The sequence below is a fragment of the Mesocricetus auratus genome, unplaced genomic scaffold (genome assembly GCF_017639785.1).
Source record: "Mesocricetus auratus isolate SY011 unplaced genomic scaffold, BCM_Maur_2.0 Super-Scaffold_100676, whole genome shotgun sequence".
Taxonomy (NCBI): Eukaryota; Metazoa; Chordata; class Mammalia; order Rodentia; family Cricetidae; genus Mesocricetus; species Mesocricetus auratus.
In genome coordinates, this window is record NW_024429266.1 from 99,095,122 (window position 1) to 99,113,304 (window position 18,183).

General features: G+C 43.1%; 1 protein-coding gene across 1 annotated transcript; it reads right to left on the bottom strand.

The window, feature by feature from the left end:
* Positions 1–360: 360 nt before the first annotated feature.
* LOC121136577 (zinc finger protein 431-like) lies at positions 361–16,863 on the bottom strand. Its single transcript, XM_040737174.1, has 4 exons — positions 16,674–16,863; positions 5,317–5,443; positions 5,058–5,118; positions 361–4,242 (listed from the first exon to the last, which is right to left on the bottom strand). Exons 1-4 carry the CDS (start codon positions 16,719–16,721, stop codon positions 3,453–3,455), a joined length of 1,026 nt encoding a protein of 341 aa, XP_040593108.1. The 5' UTR covers positions 16,722–16,863; the 3' UTR covers positions 361–3,452.
* Positions 16,864–18,183: the final 1,320 nt, after the last annotated feature.

The following is an 18,183-nucleotide window of genomic DNA, read 5'->3' on the forward strand; positions in this document are numbered from 1 at the left end:
CATTAAATGACTATATGCTTACATCTGAATAGGAGACAATATTTTACTGATGTAATGTTTCTACAATTCACAAAACTCTGACTGAGTTTGAGGGGAAAATAAAGAGGGACACAATAGAGCCTGAATAGACTGTTGACAGAATTTTCTCCACAATAAATAATCTTCTATAAGAAAACGGAAGTGTATTGGCCAAAGACCTTAACAGATCCCTCCTGGTCATGGGTTCCCCTAACTATAACTTCTTTAATATCTGAATTCTCCATACGAATTCCTTACTGACTTGGAGGATAACAGTGACATGCAGGGTGTTTTTTTTTTATCACATTGCTTACATTCACAGAGTTTCTCTCCAGCATGAAGTCTTTTTTAAAATAAAATTTCTTTATTGAATCCATGGGAATTGGTGATCAGGAACCCCCATTCAACTCACCTCCTTGTCCAGCCATAGGCAGCAACACCCCCCAAAGGAAAATTATTTCAAGACAAGCAAGCAAACAAAAATAAAAAAAAATCCCCCAAATAACAAAAGATATCCTCTTTGCTACTCTATCTTTCCCAGTTTTCTGGCACTCTTTCATTTTTCCTGGTGGCATTGGATATTTGATATTTCACACAGTGCACTCTTTTGTTCAATCAGCTTTAGTCTTTGGTTTTCTTCAAGGCTCTGGTTTCTGGTATGACATCATCACAGGATTCACTGAAACTCCTCTTGGTTATTGTGCAGCTGCCCAAGTCATGGAGACACTGAAGGTATTTATTGCTCTACAGGACCAGTCCCTTCTTGAGCTCTAGCAGATCCTAAATTGTGCAAATGCTAGGATGTGCCAACCCTGGGTGTACCTGTGGTCTCAGTGGGAGTTGAGTTGGTCAATCTAGGCAACTGGGGATTCCTCCCTTAGGTACGGGGTGGGTGGAGCTTGCTCTCTGATGCCCAAGTCTTCCGAGTAAATCCACGCTCACCCATGCTGAGAAGTAGCTCTCCCATGAGGGCTGCAGCCAGTTCTCAAAGTGTCAAGTGACAGGCAGGGGCAGCTATCCTGTGGCCAGGGTCGGGAGGGCTCAGCATGGCCCTGATTTCATGACACATATGACTATGGTCTCCTGAGGTGACATGGAACACAGACATCAATACAGAGCTCTGCTGCAGGCAGACCACAGACCCGGAAATTGCCAAAGCAGGAGTTTGGGCTCAAATGGCATCTTGGTTCTGGGCAGAGGCACACACCACTCAGATCACTATGACTCTGGTGGCAGCATGGCTCCTAGGCACTGAATGTCTATAGACTTCAACCTTGACACCAGCTTCCCTGTGACTTTGCTGGCAACACAGGCCTTGAACACAGAGTCCAGCTGGGGTAGGATAACAGACGCAGATATAGTCCACAGCAGCCTGGTCTTGATGTCACTATGGGCCCAGGTAGCAGTGCAGGCCACTCAGATTGACAAGTCTGTACAGCAGTGTGGCTCTCAGACCTTAACATGCCAAAAAAATATTGGGCATTCATATGGCATTCTATGGTAACAGGAACCTGAGACATCAACACAGACTGTTGCTGCAGCAGGGACCGGGACACAAAAATGGCCCTCAGCTGTAGCTTTGGCCCAGACATCACCATGACACCAAGCAGCAGCACAGGCAGCTCAGATCTGCACGGCTCCCACTTGGATTCAGGAGGCTGACCTGACCCTGCGCATCTACCTGGCTGGGGTTGGAAAAACAGGCCACAGACCCAGGGTAAGGTAGGACCATGAAGCCAGACATGGTCCTCAGCAGCAATCGGAGTCCATCATGTCACCATGTCCCACAGTGTTGGTACAGGCCAGAATGGCTCTGGTGGGAGTGCAACCCTCAGACGTCAACATGGCCCCAGAGGCAGACCCCAGGAATCCACATGGCCCTCCTGGCTTCAGCAGCCATGGATATCAAGAGACTCTGGCTGTTATTAGGCCACAGTCCCAGAATTGCCCTTAGTAGCTTCCCAAGCAGAGAGGACACCATTGCCGTGGGTGGGAGCACAGGTCATGGCACACACCCTAGACCTCTGTGTGGACTCTGTTGGCATCAGAACTTCACAGACTCCAGCTGTGTTAGAACCACAGACGCAGACATGGTTGTCAGCATTAGCTGACGTCTGGATGTCACCATGGCCCCAGGTGGTAACCAAGGCCACCCAGACTGGCACACTTCCTGGCCCCCATAAAGGATTCAACAATATCACAGTCCAAAATACATTCAGTTCAACTTCAAAACTTCCCATAGTTGGCCGGGCGTTGGTGGCGCATGCCTTTAATCCCAGCACTCAGAAGGGAGAGGCAGGTGGATCTCTGTGAGTTTGAGGCCAGCCTGGTCTACAGAGCGAGCTCCAGGGCAGCCTCTAAAACAATACAGAGAAACCCCGTCTCGAAAAAACCAAAAAAAGAAAAAAGAAAAAAAAAGTTCCCATAGTTTTATCACAGTCTCATCAATGTTGGAAGTCCAAAGTTCACCTTCTCTTTTGAGATCATGTAATCTATTAACTGCAATCCCCTGTAACATCAAGATCAAAAAGAAGACTGCATACTTCCAACATATAATGGCTTACAACATACTTTACCGTTTCAAAGTTTAGGGAAGGGAGAATACAGGACCAAAATACAATCACATAACAGGTGGGCATACTCCAAATTCTGCATCAGAACACCATCTCCAACTCTGTTCAGCATTGTTGGTGGCAACACACTTCTTTCTGTTGGACTGGTTCCACTCCCAGTCAGCAGCCCTCCTCAGCGGGTATACCACGACTCTCGAATCTCTAATACACTGGATTCCGCAAGAAAACTTGCTTCACATCATGGCCTTTGCACTAGACATGCCTGAGCAGACTGGAATCCGATGGGCTCACAGATGTCTTCCTGCCATGCCAGGATCTGAGCACCCAGACTGGAGAGGGCATGGCTTGAGCCTGCCTGAACAATGTAGGATTAGATGAGCCATGATGGCTTTGTGTCAGCTCACATCTTCAGGACACAAGTAGGTGGCTTGCGTCTGGCTGGAGTGTATGGCATCAGAAGCGCCGTGGACATCTTCCCCTAGTATGAGTTCTTTTACGAATCTGGAGCTGACTGTATTGTTGAAAGGTTTTCCCACATTGCTTACATTCATAGGGGATCCTTCTTGTATGAGTTCTCTTAGGCATTGGGACAGCACTGTGTTTTGAAAAGGCGTTTCCACTTTCACAGTGTTTCTCTCTAGTATGAATTCTTTCATGTACTTAACGAGCACTGCAATTAGAAAAAGCTTTTCCACATTGGTTACATTCATAGGGGATCCCTCTTTTATGAGTTCTCTTAGGCATTGGGAGTGCACTGTTTTGAAAAGGCTTTCCCACATTCATTATATTCTAGTATGAATTCTTTGTTCATGTACCTTAAGAGTACTGTAATTTGAATATCCTTTACCACATTGCTTACATTCATAAGGTTTCTCTTGTGTGTGAGTTCATATGCATTTGGAGACCATTGTGTTTTCGAAAGGCTTTCCCACATTCAGTACATTCATAGGGTTTCTCACCAGTATGAGTTCTTTTATGAATCCGGAAAGAACTGTCATGTGAAAACAGTCTTCCACATTGCTTACATTCATAGGGTTTCTCTCCAGTATGAATTCTTTCATGTATTTTAAGAGTACTGCAATTTGAAAAGGCTTTACCACATTGCTTACATTCATAGGGTTTTTCTCCAGTATGGCTTCTTTTATGAATGGTGAGATGACTCGGTTGTGAAAAGGCCTTACCACATTGATTGCATTTGTAGGGTTTCTCTCCAGTATGCATTCTTTCATGTGTTTTCAAATAACCGTAATCTGCAAAAGCTTTCTCACAATGATTACATTTATAGGGCTTCTCTCCTGTATGATTCCTTGTATGTATTTGGAGACTACAGTGTTTTGAAAAGGATTTACCACATTGGTTACATACATAGGGTTTCACTCCAGTATGCGTTGTTTCATGTCTTTTAAGATAACCTTGACGTGTAAAAGCTTTCTCACATTGATTACACTGAAATGGTTTCACTCCACTATGAGTTTTTTTATGAGTGTTGAGATGACTCTGTTGTGAAAAGGCTTTCCCACATTGATCACATTCATAGGGTTTCTCTCCAGTATGGGTTCTTTTGTGAATGAGGAGACGCTGCCGATATGAAAAGGCTTTACCACATTGAGTACATTTGTAGCGTTTCTCTTCAGTAAGACTTCCTTTAGGCCTGTGAAGGTAATTGACACATGTCAATGCTGTACCACATTCATTATGTTGATAAGACACACAACATTTGCAACGTGAACCAAGATAAACAGAAGAATTTCTGCGGTGGTATGAGTTGATATATAACAGATGAGGTTAAAAAAAATCAATTGTAAACTCACATTACTTTTACAATGTTTACTCCAACTGGGGACTATTACATACTTTCTAATTTTTCTAGGAATGTGGAATGTTGATATTCTTTCCATATTCCTTAGTACACGTGCCTAGTTTCAAGAGTGACATAATAGACCAATAAAGAGAAAATATCAAATGAAAGGTTTCCATAATGCACACACAATTTAATCTTTGTTCTTCATAGAGATATGGGTGTTAGAGTTTCTCCATAACAACCCTTCATGAGTACAATAAACTGCCACTCTAACTGTACTTTGGTAACTGATTACAAGGATTTGAGTCACTCTAACTTTACTATGGACTACTTGTTTATTAAAAGGCTGTAGACATGGATTTACCTCCTAATCACCAGGTTTGTCTTTGCCATATCACAGTGGTATGGAACTAATGGACTGACAGACCTACTGCAGACCTCATGGGGTTATCATTAAAATGGATATATCTGTTCATGCATTGTCTTCTGGAAATCTTGTTAACAGACATCAGCTACCTGACATTGAGGTACATGGTGTTGTGAGAATTTCATAATCAATACACTTAAAGTTGTACTTATTTGCACCGTTACTTCTTCTTAAAACTTCCAAGGCACATTAAAATTCCTCTGTGGGACATCTGTATTAGTTTACACAAGGAAATTACCTTCTCTGTCTTCTAAATCGTTGACCATGGTCTTCACTGTCATGGGCTTCCCATTTGTAGCCTAAAATATGGTACCAGAAAACGCATGGTATATTACTGGAAATTATACAAACTTTAAGTTACTATATTCAGTGACTCTAAGAAACATGCCTGTCATTTTCACCACATTCTTCAGTTTTTTCAAAATTACAGAAGAGGACCAATGAGCAAGAACCAGTAGCCTCCTTATTTGAAATGTTGGAGGGAAATTCAGTCTTACCTATAGCAGTAAGGTGACTATAAATCTCCAGCATCACATCTTTGTAGAGACTCTTCTGGGAAGGATCCAGCAAAGCCCATTCTTTGGAAGTGAAGCTGATATGCACATCATTGTAGGTCACTGCATTCTGGAAGTGTGTTATTGATTACAATATGAATGTAGACATCTTTGACAATATAGTCACATAACTCTCGTATTTGACAACTTATTCCAGTACAGAGAAGTTCTCATCCATTCATTTTAGAAGGAAACTGAAAAGGAGGTTTGAAGGTGGGGTTTAAATGAGTTCACCAGACCCAAGATAAATGATAAATAGGTGTGTATTAGGGAAGGACTCACACAGATGAGAGTAAATGAGTCCTGTGTTCTTCCCGCCCGAACATACAGTCTCGTTTCTTCCGATGCTCTCCACAACTAGACAGCCTGAGCCTGCCCCTCCTCTACCCTACAATGTGTTCCTTTTGAACCTGGTACCACACCCAAAAGTTGTGGCCCCCATTACCAGTTCACTGCGATGGCAAGATGCCATTACAGATGTTCACACGTGCCATTTCTTTACTCTTGAATAGAATTTACACTTTCAAAACAAATGTCTATTAACAGAGACAAGCAAACAAATCAACAGTACTAAGTACACATCGGGGAAATTGAATGAGCAATTACTAACCACAAAAGAGATGGCAAACAGGATACATTGTCTCATGTGTTTAAGACTATCACTCAGAAGGCAGCGAAGGTTGAGTCTCCTTGAACGAATAGGACCGTCTGACCTATGAAATGAGTTCTAAGACATATCTGGACCCTGTCTCACCTTGCAAGAAACCTAAACTAACCAACCAACAAACCAACAAATAAAGAAAAAGAGAATATCACTGAAGTTCCTATTAAGAGATAAGCATTCATTCCCTATATGTAATCATTTCTCAGAAATCTGAAACAACATACTTTGAACTGTGAGAGTGATATGATCTTATTAAAAGGGAATGAATGTTTGAAATCACTAGCGATGATAGATAAAAATGTAAGCATTGCAAATGGAAAAAATTAAAAGAGAAAAGCAGGGCAGGACAGATGGTTCAGTGGTGAACAGTACTTTCTGATCTTGTAGAGGAGATGGATTTAATTTCCAATACTTATGTGAGGGTTTACAACTACCCATAGCTCCAAATTCAGGGTTTCTGGAATTATATTCTGACTACTGGCTTCAACAGGCACACATAGGGTGCATATCCATGCAGACGGGCAAAATACTCATATTTGTTCAAAACATTTAAAACACACACAAGATACTAAGAATGTCACACTGTGTGCTAGTGACTCAATAATCGGAGAGTATTAATGTCATAGATATGTGCCATTCCAGGAAACTAATTCAAGTCATTGGTGATCTCAGCACAACACCACACGTCTGACATGTGCACAACCTACATCCAGGTCCCCCCGCCCCCACCAGTAAGAGAAAACCTAAGGAGCTGGTCATGGTAACCACGCCTTTACTATCAGTTCCTGAAAAGCAGAATGCACACATCTCTGATTGTAAGGCCAGCCTGGTGTCAAGAACTGTTTTCATAGCCGGCGTTGGTGGCGCACGCCTTTAATCCCAGCACTCGGAGGTAGAGGCAGGCGGATCTCTGTGAGTTCGAGGCCAGCCTGGTCTACAAAGTGAGTTCCAGGACAGCCTCCAAAGCAACAGAGAAACCCTGTCTCGAAAAACCAAAAAAAAAAAAAAAAATAAGAAAAAGAAAAAAAAGAATAGCAACCAAATGCCTCAGGGAGGAAAACTACTTTTTTCTACTTTCTGTTATTTAGGGATAACCTACAATGGTGATGAATCATGATGTCATGAGAAGGAGCTGGCCGACTAACTTCAACCACAAAAACCAGACAATAAGAACTTGAGGCTATAGGCCCTCAAGTCACATCCCCAATGAGGAACTTCCTTGAGAAAGATTTCTTCTACTAAAGATTCTGGCCCAGGTCACTCTAGGCTTATGGTCATCACATGACAAAAATGTGGTTAGTCCATGCACACCTATCCCCAAGCCCTGTTTGTTACTTAGTCACTATGTGTCTGGGGATTGTAGTATGATTAACATTTATAGCTAATATTCATTCATTAGTGTGTCCATATCGTGTTTGTCTTTCTGGGTCTCAATCGCCTCTCTCAGGATCTTGACCAATGTTAGCCAACTACCTATGATTCTATGTGTCTAAACATTGAATAAATAAACTTCACAAGTACCACAAAATTAAATCAATATGATCCTAGAACTGTTATATCTGGTCACCCAGCTACTCGTATTTTTCCTCAAAAAGCTCCATGCTCTGTAGCTGGCAATAGAGAAAGGTGGTATAGACTGCTTAAAACTAAGTTAGAATAACTCAAATATGCCCCTTGAAGAGACTATTTCAATTTCATGCTGAATTAAATACTATAGAAAGACTGAATAGAGCTTCTCCCTTAGAAGAAGCTAATAACTCAGGGATAGAGCAACAACCTGGTATTTCCTAATATTTGATGAGGGACATGTCCTCCCCATACCATGGAAATCCTGTAAAATCAAAGAAAATAGCCTAATACCGTTTGTTATTGAGAGAGGAGGATGGGACGACAGCATCCAATTTTTCAGAGCCCACTAGAGGGCAGCATTTGTCAACACCCCTGTTTCCCCATCTATAGTTATCAGATGCCTGATCTTAATCTACATGCAAGGCTTCATTAAATACACTTAGTAGCCAGAAGGTATCATTTACCTCAAATCATGGCTCCCATCTTAAGATCTTTCCCCTGAGGCTGATCTTAGGAGAATAACAGTCCTTTCCTGCTCCTCAGGAAATAGTTTTGCTGCAAGGAAACCTCATAAATTGATAACTTCAGGAGCTCTGTTGGTTGGCTCCTTACTTGCAGTTGGCACAGCATCTTCTGTTCCTTCTGACATTGATGCAGATACAGCAGGCATCAGAAATCTTACTTAATTAAAACCTCTGACCAATAATGCCTTGTCTGATAGACTAGCTACTAACCACCAACTCATTACAGGCCTTCATCTGGAACTAAATGTATTAAAACAAGCATTGGCAAATACTAAAAAAAACACAACTGGAATTTCGTTTGAAGTGACTAGCTGAAACCACCCAGATCTCTCAAAATTCTAAGTCCATTGCAACAGAGTTTGGAACAAAAACTGCAATCTACAAGTCTCTATTGGACTCAGAGCAAACCTCTTGGTCTGCACATGGATTCTACAAAACAAACTTACTGTATGAACATTGTAGCACCAGCATTTCAAAAACAAAAAACCCCGCCCCATTGCCTTGGAAACTTCAGGTGGGCTTTGTTGTAGCCCCTGTTACTTTCTTATGGAGTGTTAAGACTGATACACAGTGCATCTACTATCCTGAGGAACACATCACCTCATCTGGGGCCAGTAGTTTTGTGTCCTCCCTACCTCTGCCCTGGGAGCTAAAGATGTCAGAACTTACCCCTTATGTATTTACAAAGCAACTCACAGACAAGCCTGAATTTCCTGCTCCACGAAGTACTTCAACCTCACAGTACACATGTACAACATCACCAGGGATACGTGGGACTTCATTTTTACTTTGTACAACCTGTTTGCCTGGCTATATAAATGAAGCTACTGGAGTTACAACTAATTTGTCAGGACAAGTAATCATGTCTAAGACCTCCAGTCTAAACCTCAAACAGAGACAACTTTTTGACTCGGGTACCCTGTATAATAATGAACCGAACAATATCTGGCCAGGAAAAGCTAGGAAGCCATCAGTGGCATTTTCACTGATCTTGATTTAACATGCCACAAGTACAGTCAATGGAGTATGAGATTACTAGGGATACTGAGACCCCAGGAGGACATTGAATTTATTAACATCAGCTGTGCTCAAAGCAGACACTCCTGCCTCCACCCACAGTTAGCAAGCTTAAAAACACTCTTTATTTGATGTGACATTTTGATTTCACTATACTTGTTTCCCCAAAAGGAACTCATGCCACTGGATAAAGGAAAGCTTTGGGGGCTTTTTTATAGATACCATATTTTACTTTTGGGCATATAAATTCCTTATGATTATTTTGGGCTTGTTTAATAAACTTCAGTTTAGGAGGAACCATGTTAACAAGATCCAGAGCCTTCTATCACCTATTGCTGCAGAAAGAACAAACCAGGTCTGTATGATTCTGGAAGAAACATTTGGAGAAACCGTCATTAAAGAAAATTCCTCAGGAAATGTTTTATCTCCATGATGATTCCTTAGCCTAAGAATATTGTATCTTCTTGCCGGGCGTTGGTGGCACACGCCTTTAATCCCAGCACTCAGGAGGCAGAGGCAGGCAGATCTCTGTGAGTTCGAGACCAGCCTGAACTACCAAGCGAGTTCCAGGACAGCCTCCAAAGCCACAGAGAAACCCTGTCTCGAAAAACTAAAAAAAAAAAAAAAAAAAAAAAAAAAAAAAAAGAATATTGTATCTTCTTGCTCTCTCACTGAGACAGGGGAAGAATAGAGGAGAACAACAATTGACATACCATAATAGAGGAAGCCATTATAAGTCTAAAGAAAAATCTGGCACTAGAGATCTAGAAGGCTGACAATCTAAGCAATAGTCAAGAGACTATTTCAAATGCCCTTCTCTGATAATGAGAATGATGACTACCTTATATGCCATCTTAGAGCCTTCATCCAGTAGCTGATGGAAGCAGAAGCAGAACCCATAGCTAAACAAAGAGCTGAACTCTGGAATCCAGTTGTAGAGAGGGAGGAGTAACGAGCAAGGTGGTCAAGACCAGGTTGGAGAAACTCAAAGAAACAGCTGACCTGAAGAAGGCAGAACTCAGACTGACTGCTGGAAAACTGGCATAGGAGTGAACCAGACCCCCTGAAGGTGGATGTCAGTTTGGAGGTTTGGGGCCTCTAGTAGTGGAACAGTATTTATTCCTAGTACACAATGGATTTTGGGAGCCCACTCCACATACAGGGATACTCTCTCAGCCTAGACACATGGTCCCGCTTCAAATGTGTGACAGACTTTAAAGATCCCCGATGGAAGTCCTCATCCTCCCTGGGGAGCAGGAAGGGGATGGGATAAGAGGATAGTGGGGGTTAGGAGAGGAGGGGCAGGACAGGGAACTGGGATTGACATGTAAAAGGAGCTTGTTTATAACTTAAAATGAAAAAGTCGGGAAAACCATATTGTATTTTACATATTTGATTCTGCCCTACAACATCATTGCCCTTTTTTGCCAAAAGTGAGCATCTATATACATTGGCTATAGAGAGATGGAAGCGTCTGGAGACTCAGAGTACTGATGCTTTGTACTCATCATTCGCCTTTTTCACATTAACGTACAAAATACTGAGAAACATTGGAAGCTCACTGGACTCTTCGTGGCTCTTCTCATTAATAAAAGAAATACCTGTCCTGCTACCATGACCCCCATGCTCTTACTTGACACTAATCAAGTTAGGATGACGCTCTACCAAGATTAGCTTAACTCAGAGTCCCACAGCTCCAACCCTGCTACGCCCCCCACAACATTTTTGTTAGAAAGTGATCACATTTCCATTTATTCCCGAATATGTTTTCAACTGGGTGCATACCAAACCTGGAGAAATATGAATTTGGGAAAACACATATATGCTAGTCAGATCACAACAACATCCTGTGATCTACTTAGTTTTAACATCTTGTTTAATAGCTGTTTTGGTTCTTAAGATTTGTTTTCTTGCATGTATTTGTCTGTGAATACTGAAATATTTATTGTATGCTTTCTCCTTTTCCTGTTGTGGCTTGACTATGCAAACTGTCATAAAAGTGTTGTTGACTACTATTTCTTGTGCCCGTTCAAACTATGTATGTCTCAAGGACCAGGAGATAGAATGTAGTGAGCCCGGTTTAAACAGAAGCCCTTTAGATAGGTAAAAGTACCTTAGCCAGGAACCACCACACAACTACACCTGATAACAAGAATCCAGTCATATCACTCACTCCAGAAAGCTGATATATTCCTAGAACCCACATGAAGCCCACTGGGCAGTACATAAGCAGAGACCAAGAGAAATGCTCTGCTATCCACATCTGGAGAGACATCACTTAGACTGGCTCAGTGACTCGAGCATGTATCCCAGGATGCTGTCACTTGAATCAGAGGTGTTTATTAGAGACTGTGTAAGGATTCAGGCATTATGTTGGACTGCCCATCCCATGGCAGAATGCACTCAGGCAGTGCCCTTGTCAGCTCAGGATTCCACGGCTGTGTAGTCTGCATGCAGGTGCAAAGACCCCTTTAAAAGAAAGACCCAGGTTCCAGGACAGCCTCCAATGCCAAATAGAAAGCCTGTCTCAAAAATCCAAACAAACAAAGAGAGCCCAGTCCATGTACATTGTCTTCCCTTAGGTTCCCCTAAGCAGAAAGGACTTTTCCTGTCTCCGTCTTTTCTGCTGTTCTCTCTGTCTCTCTACCTCTTTTGTATTTCCTTCCCAATTCATAAGAAAACTCCTCACTTAAGCTCTGTCTGCCTGGCTGGTTTGTCACGTCTCTCTCCCCACCCTGACCTCGGTCCCCCTCAGGCTTTATCCTAAGAGACTGGACCTAAGGTACCTGAGGCAGACTGGGTAAATAGACTTAGCGACATTGTAAGGAATTTAGAGTGTGAACTTTATGTGTTGACCTCCAGCATAATACAATACAACACAACTTTTGTTTTACTAACTCTGAATAGCAGCTACCTTCTGGCTCACAAAGGACTGCTTTTTGATGATTGATGATTGCATGTTCCGATCTAAGTCTAAAGGAAAGGAAAACTTTACCAGACCAAAGGCTAGGTCACTGATTTTTAAAGAAAAATTGTATGGATTGCATGATATGACTAAACAAACTTAAATTTGACCTTGATCCCTGTCTAGGGGAAGGGACCTAAGATCAATCCGGTGCCCATGACTTAGGAAAATCCTGGAAAGAACCTGTAAGCTACCTCCCACTGGTTCCCCTGAAAGTTCTTTCCTTCCCACAGTCTCTCACTAGCTAGTACCACTCAAGAGGGTCTCAGGACTTAAGCAGTTGTGCTACTGGGTGAGGTGACATTCAATGACTCTGGCAGCACAGGCCTCCCAGCTGTGCCCTTCCACTCTAGAGTCTGGGAAATTGTATTTACTAGAACCTTCCATTCTCTCAGAGCACTTCCTGTTCCTCTTATAAGGTACAGGGTCTGTTGTGTGCACATTCCATTATACAGTCAATGTCCACACAGGTCACTTTCAAACAGTCCCTGTTGTAAAAGAAAAAGGTGGACATGGACTAGAAAACACCCGCTCGCTCAGCCTGTGTTTGAGACTGTGTGGAGGGTGTCGGGATTGAGGACCCAGAGACCAGTTGGGTGAAAGAAGACTTCAAGAAAGCTTCGCTGTATTCTTACCCAGGCTGGTTATATGCCCTGACACTCATGTCGGGGTGGGCGGTCAGGAAGAGGTGGTTAGTCATTGGAAAAGGTTAAGGCCAGGGTGTTCCCATGGGCATGGGCGAGCCCTCAGGAACTTATTGCTCCGGTAAACATTTCTTATGGGCACCGGATTGTTTTTAGTAAACATGTTTCTCTGTGGTCAGTGTCAGTTTCTTGCTCCCAGGCTGATGGGGAAGTGGGCCTCCGGCCAAGGTCTTTTGTTCCCACAGGTGTGTGAGGGCTTGCAAGTGAAAAACCTCAATACACCCTCGTCTTTTTTGAGACTCAGAAGGTTGCCTCAGTGGAAAATTCCCCAAGGTCCCTTCCCCTAGACAATGAACAAGGTCTAATTGGAAAGAACATGTGGTCCAGAGTGCTGATGAAGGACACCAGCAGGCTGTAGAGATAAGTTTGATTTTGACCTTGTGGTTTCTCCAAGAAAGATGAGTTATGCCCATGCTTCTTACAATACCACTATTGCTTGCCCAGATCTGCACCTGCAGTGGCTCCGCTTTTTACAATACCCCTATTGCTTTGCTTGCCAAAATTATGTACATAAAAAGAAAACAGTCCTAAAGCCCGGGGCTCTCGGCTTGCTAAAGCGGCTGGAGTGCCCTCAGATGCCTGTGTGAACAATAAACCTCTTGTAGTTTGCATCCTACTGTCTGGTTATTGAGCTCGGAATATTGCGAGGCATTCAGCCTGACAACTTCAGGTCTTTCATGAGCAGGAGAGAGTGGAAATGATGTAATTATAACCCCCCAAAATTACATTCAAAAGTTGAATCAGAATTTATGGCCATATGCTCCAGAGACGGGGGATCTGTATTAGAGAACACCAGGTAGGACATATCCCCCAGCGTGTACATTTTAAATGTGGAAGCCATAGTGAAGATAGGCAGGGCCACCCCACTTTATTCAAGTTCTAATGTGGTTGAGGGAGTCTAACTACAGTAATTTGATTTCATGAAAGCCCAGTACTTTATCTGGATTCCTACTTGCCTGGTCTGTGAACCTGAGAAATGTCAGCACATTTCTCAATCACCTAGCATTGGTCTCCTGGGGAGTCCATGCTAAGGTTAAGTAACTACTATCACAGCAGGAGTTTCCCCTCCTTCTTCCTGCCCATCCCTTCTGTGCTCTGACCACACCAGCTTTACAGTTGGTCACTGAACTCAGTTCTTACTCAGGTCCCCTTCATGTGCAAAATAAAATCTACAATGGTTGGAGGACACTCATTCCGGGGTCTATTTCTCCTTCCCATAGAGCAGTCAAGACCCAGCCTGGAAGGAGTTGTAGGACAGTCTTCCCAGCCCTGGGCAGCAGAAGCAGGATTAGGTGTTCATAGCAATTCTCAATTATATAGTGAGAGGCAAGCCTCAGCTACAGGAGACATAGATGTAAAAAAGTGATTTCGAATCTTCTAAAGGCTGTGACCCTGCAAAACAGTTCCTGTTGCTGTGGTTATCCACCAACTATAAAATTATTTTCACTGCTTCTTCATAACTATAATTTTGCTGTAATAACCCATAATATAAATGTTTTTTCTGATGGTCTTAGGGCTCTTCGGTGACAAAATCGCTTGATCCCACCATCCAAACTTATTGAAATAAATAAATAGCACTTAAGAAAAATATGGAATGCAATTCTTTTTTTTTTTTTTTTTTTTTTTTTTTGGTTTTTCGAGACAGGGTTTCTCTGTGGCTTTGGAGGCTGTCCTGGAACTAGCTCTTGTAGTCCAGGCTGGCCTCGAACTCACAGAGATCCACCTGCCTCTGCCTCCCGAGTGCTGGGATTAAAGGCGTGCGCCACCAACGCCTGGCGGAATGCAATTCTTAATGACAAGGAAACATTGGAAAATAGAAACAAATACACATTAGAGCAGTAATGCATTTGAAGAAAAGGAAATTTTAAAAATGCTATCAACAAGCTGGGCATTGGTGGCACATGCCTTTAATCCCAGCACTCAGGAGGCAGAGGCAGGCGGGTCTCTATGAGTTCGAGGCCAGCCTGGTCTACAGAGCAAGTTCCAGGACAGCCTCCAAAGCCACAGAGATACCTTGTCTCGAAAAACCAAAAAAAAAAAAAAAAAAAAAGCTATCAACAATTGATTTTTAGAAATGAACACTTAGCTAAGCTGACTTTGAAACAAAGAAGACGTTTTCTGGTTGAAAGCCTGACATTAATAAGACACTGTATAACTCTGTCCCCTGTAAGACTTCAGGTGTTGCTTTCTGTAAGTGGACTCGTGGAGTTACAACCAATGGCCTGTGTCTCAAGCCTCTGAGCTGACTTAACACAGATCTGCATAGGAGAGTTTGCTCAATGGAAACTGAATACTAAGAAGTTCAAGCTATGCTCTCTAAACTGTACACCCACCCATTCTGTCTATCTCTATTCACATGGAAGGAATTAACACACACTGGGAAATTCTATCAGGTCCTTCTTTATGATGGGGACCCCTGCAGCTCACTGCCTTAAACTTCAGCCTGTGGCCTAGCTACTGTCTAGGCTGTCTCCCCGCAGTGCACACAGTATACTGTTCCTCCTCTTCTGGTCTGAAGGGAGAAGCCATGCTCCACACACAAATCCTTCTCCTGTTACTGGATACACAGAACACTATGTGACTCAAACTGGGCCATTTTAGAACTCTGTTGTTCTATAGGATGTGCTCCAAGAAGTTAGGGTGCTTAAGAGGATAGCAAGGTTTCTGCGGCTACTGAAACAGTTCAAGAACACCTAAGTCTACACGGGAGACCTGGATTCAAAATCACTTTTTTTTTTTTGTTTCTACGAGACAGGGTTTCTCTGTATTGTTTCAGAGGCTATCGGTCCATCCCGGCCTCGAACTCACAGAGATCCGCCTGCCTCTGCCTCCCGAGTGCTGGGATTAAAGGCATGCGCCGCCACCACCGCCCGGCCAAAATCACTTTTTAAGAAGGCTGGAGATGTAGCTGTTCTAGAATTAACAAACGTTTATAGCAAACCAGGACTTAATGTTGGTTGTGACCCTGTAATGGCCCCTAGATGCTAGTGGTCTGTTCTGTGATGGATGGGGGCCTTTTGGTTGGTTGTAAATCAGACATGTCTCCTTTGTTATGAAAATATTGCTTAACGGCTGGTGTACAGGAACATTCCCTTACAGTAATCTTGAGCAGGCATGGTTAGCAAACTATTTAACTTTGGAGTCCCATGACATGCCCCAAAGCAATACAGAGAAACCCAGTCTCGAAAAAGCAGAAATAACAAACAAAACATTTGGTAAATCTGCAGAGCGGTGGACGCCTTTAATCCCAGCACTAGGGAGACAGAGGCAGGCGGATCTCTTTGAGTTTAAGGTCAGCCTGGTCCAAAAAGCTAGTTCCACCAGAGAAACTTGACTTGAGACAAACAAACAAACACACAAAAGAATAAAACAATCAAAGAAAGAGTTCGTAACCCTTACTCCATCAGTTCTGCTCGTCTACAGCACAGTTTAGCAGTGGGGTGTTACCCTACCCACCAGATACGTTTACAGGACCCACACAATTAACTCCAGACGGATCCTAAACCTAAATGTTGAAAGTGCTGAACTTCGGTAAGAATCTAGCCAGACCAGGGCTCTCCGAGTTTGGCAAATCTGCCCTCCATCGTGGCGACACAGGCTCCATAGGAGCCGGATTTCAGTGGCGTCCACAACAAGGAGATCTTCTCTAAGAGCAGTTGCTCCAGGTCCTCAGCCGTAGAGAGAAGTCATTCAGAGGCTGCCCCCCGGGCCAGGGGGTTGCAAGGGCGACCCGGGGGACCACGTGGGACTCTGATCTGCCCGCTGGCTCCCGCCCAGGGGGAGGAGGACCCTCGACACTGCTGCCCCAGGCTCAGCCAGGCTCCCTCCCAGTCTGGGGATGGCGGCCCCTCACTCACCATGGCGCACATCTCCCCGTCTGCGGACAGCGGCCTCTTACTCACCATGGTGCGGCTGCTGATAGAGACCCTGCTCTCCTCTCAGGGGAAACCACTGACGCAGCTCAGGCGACAGCTTCCTTCTTCCTCTGCAGAGGCAATGAGCCAGAAACCTAGGGCCCGGATGTTCCCTCCTCCCCTACTTCCTGGAACACCGGAGGTTCTGATTGGCTAGTGAGGCCTGAGAACAGGGCTGGGTGAACAAAAGGGACACAGCAGAATGTTTTCCACCCCTGGTTTCCATCTGAAGGACAGATCTGTCCCAGATTGTCTGGAGATCTGTGCCAAATGCATAGCAAGTGTCTTGTTAGTGTAAACCAATGGGTTCAGTTTTAAAAGGAAGTCTACAAATCAGAAGATGGCGAATGACACACAGGGGGAGCAGACGCCAGGAAATAATCAAATTGAGAGCTGAAATCAATCAAGTAGAAACCAGGAAAACACTGAGAAGAATCAATGAAACAAAGAGTTGGTTCTTTGAGAAAATCAACAAAATAGACAAACCTCTGTCGAAACTAACCAAAAGACAGAGAGAGAGCATGCTAATTAACAAAATCAGAAATGAAAAAGGGGACATAACAACAGACTCTGAGGACATCCAGAGAATCATCACGGCATACTTTGAAAATCTGTACTCCACAAAATTTGAAAATTTAAAGGAAATGGACAATTTCCTGGATAGATATCACTTGCCAAAACTAAATCAAGAGCAGATAAACAATCTAAACAGACCTATAACCCCTAAAGAAATAGAAACAGTCATTGAAAGTCTCCCAAACAAAAAAGCCCAGGCCCAGATGGCTTCAGTGCAGAATTCTACCAGAAATTCAAAGAAGAGCTAATTCCAATACTCCTCAAAGTATTCCACACAATAGAAGCAGGAGGCTCACTGACAAACTGTTTTTACAAGGCTACAATTACCTTGATACCCAAGCCACACAAAGACACAACTAAGAAAGAGAACTATAGACCAATTTCCCTCATGAACATCGATGCAAAAATACTCAATAAAATACTCGCAAACCAGATTCAAGAACACATCAGAAAAATCATCCACCATGATCAAGTAGGCTTCATCCCAGGAATGCAGGGATGGTTCAACATTAGAAAAATCTATCAATGTAATCCACCATATAAACAAACTGCGAAAGAAAAACAACATGATCATCTCACTAGATGCTGAAAAAGCCTTTGACAATATCCAGCACCCTTTCATGATAAAGGTCCTACAGAGATCAGGGATAACAGGAACATACCTAATATAATAAAAGCAATATACATTAAACCAACAGCTAACATCAAACTAAATGGAGAGAAACTCAAAGCAATTCCTCTAAAATCAGGAACAAGACAAGACTCTCCACTCTCTCCATATCTCTTCAATATTGTACTTGAATTTCTAGCTACAGCAATAAGACAACAAATGGAGATAAAGGGGATACAAATAGGAAAAGAAGAAGTCAAATTTTCT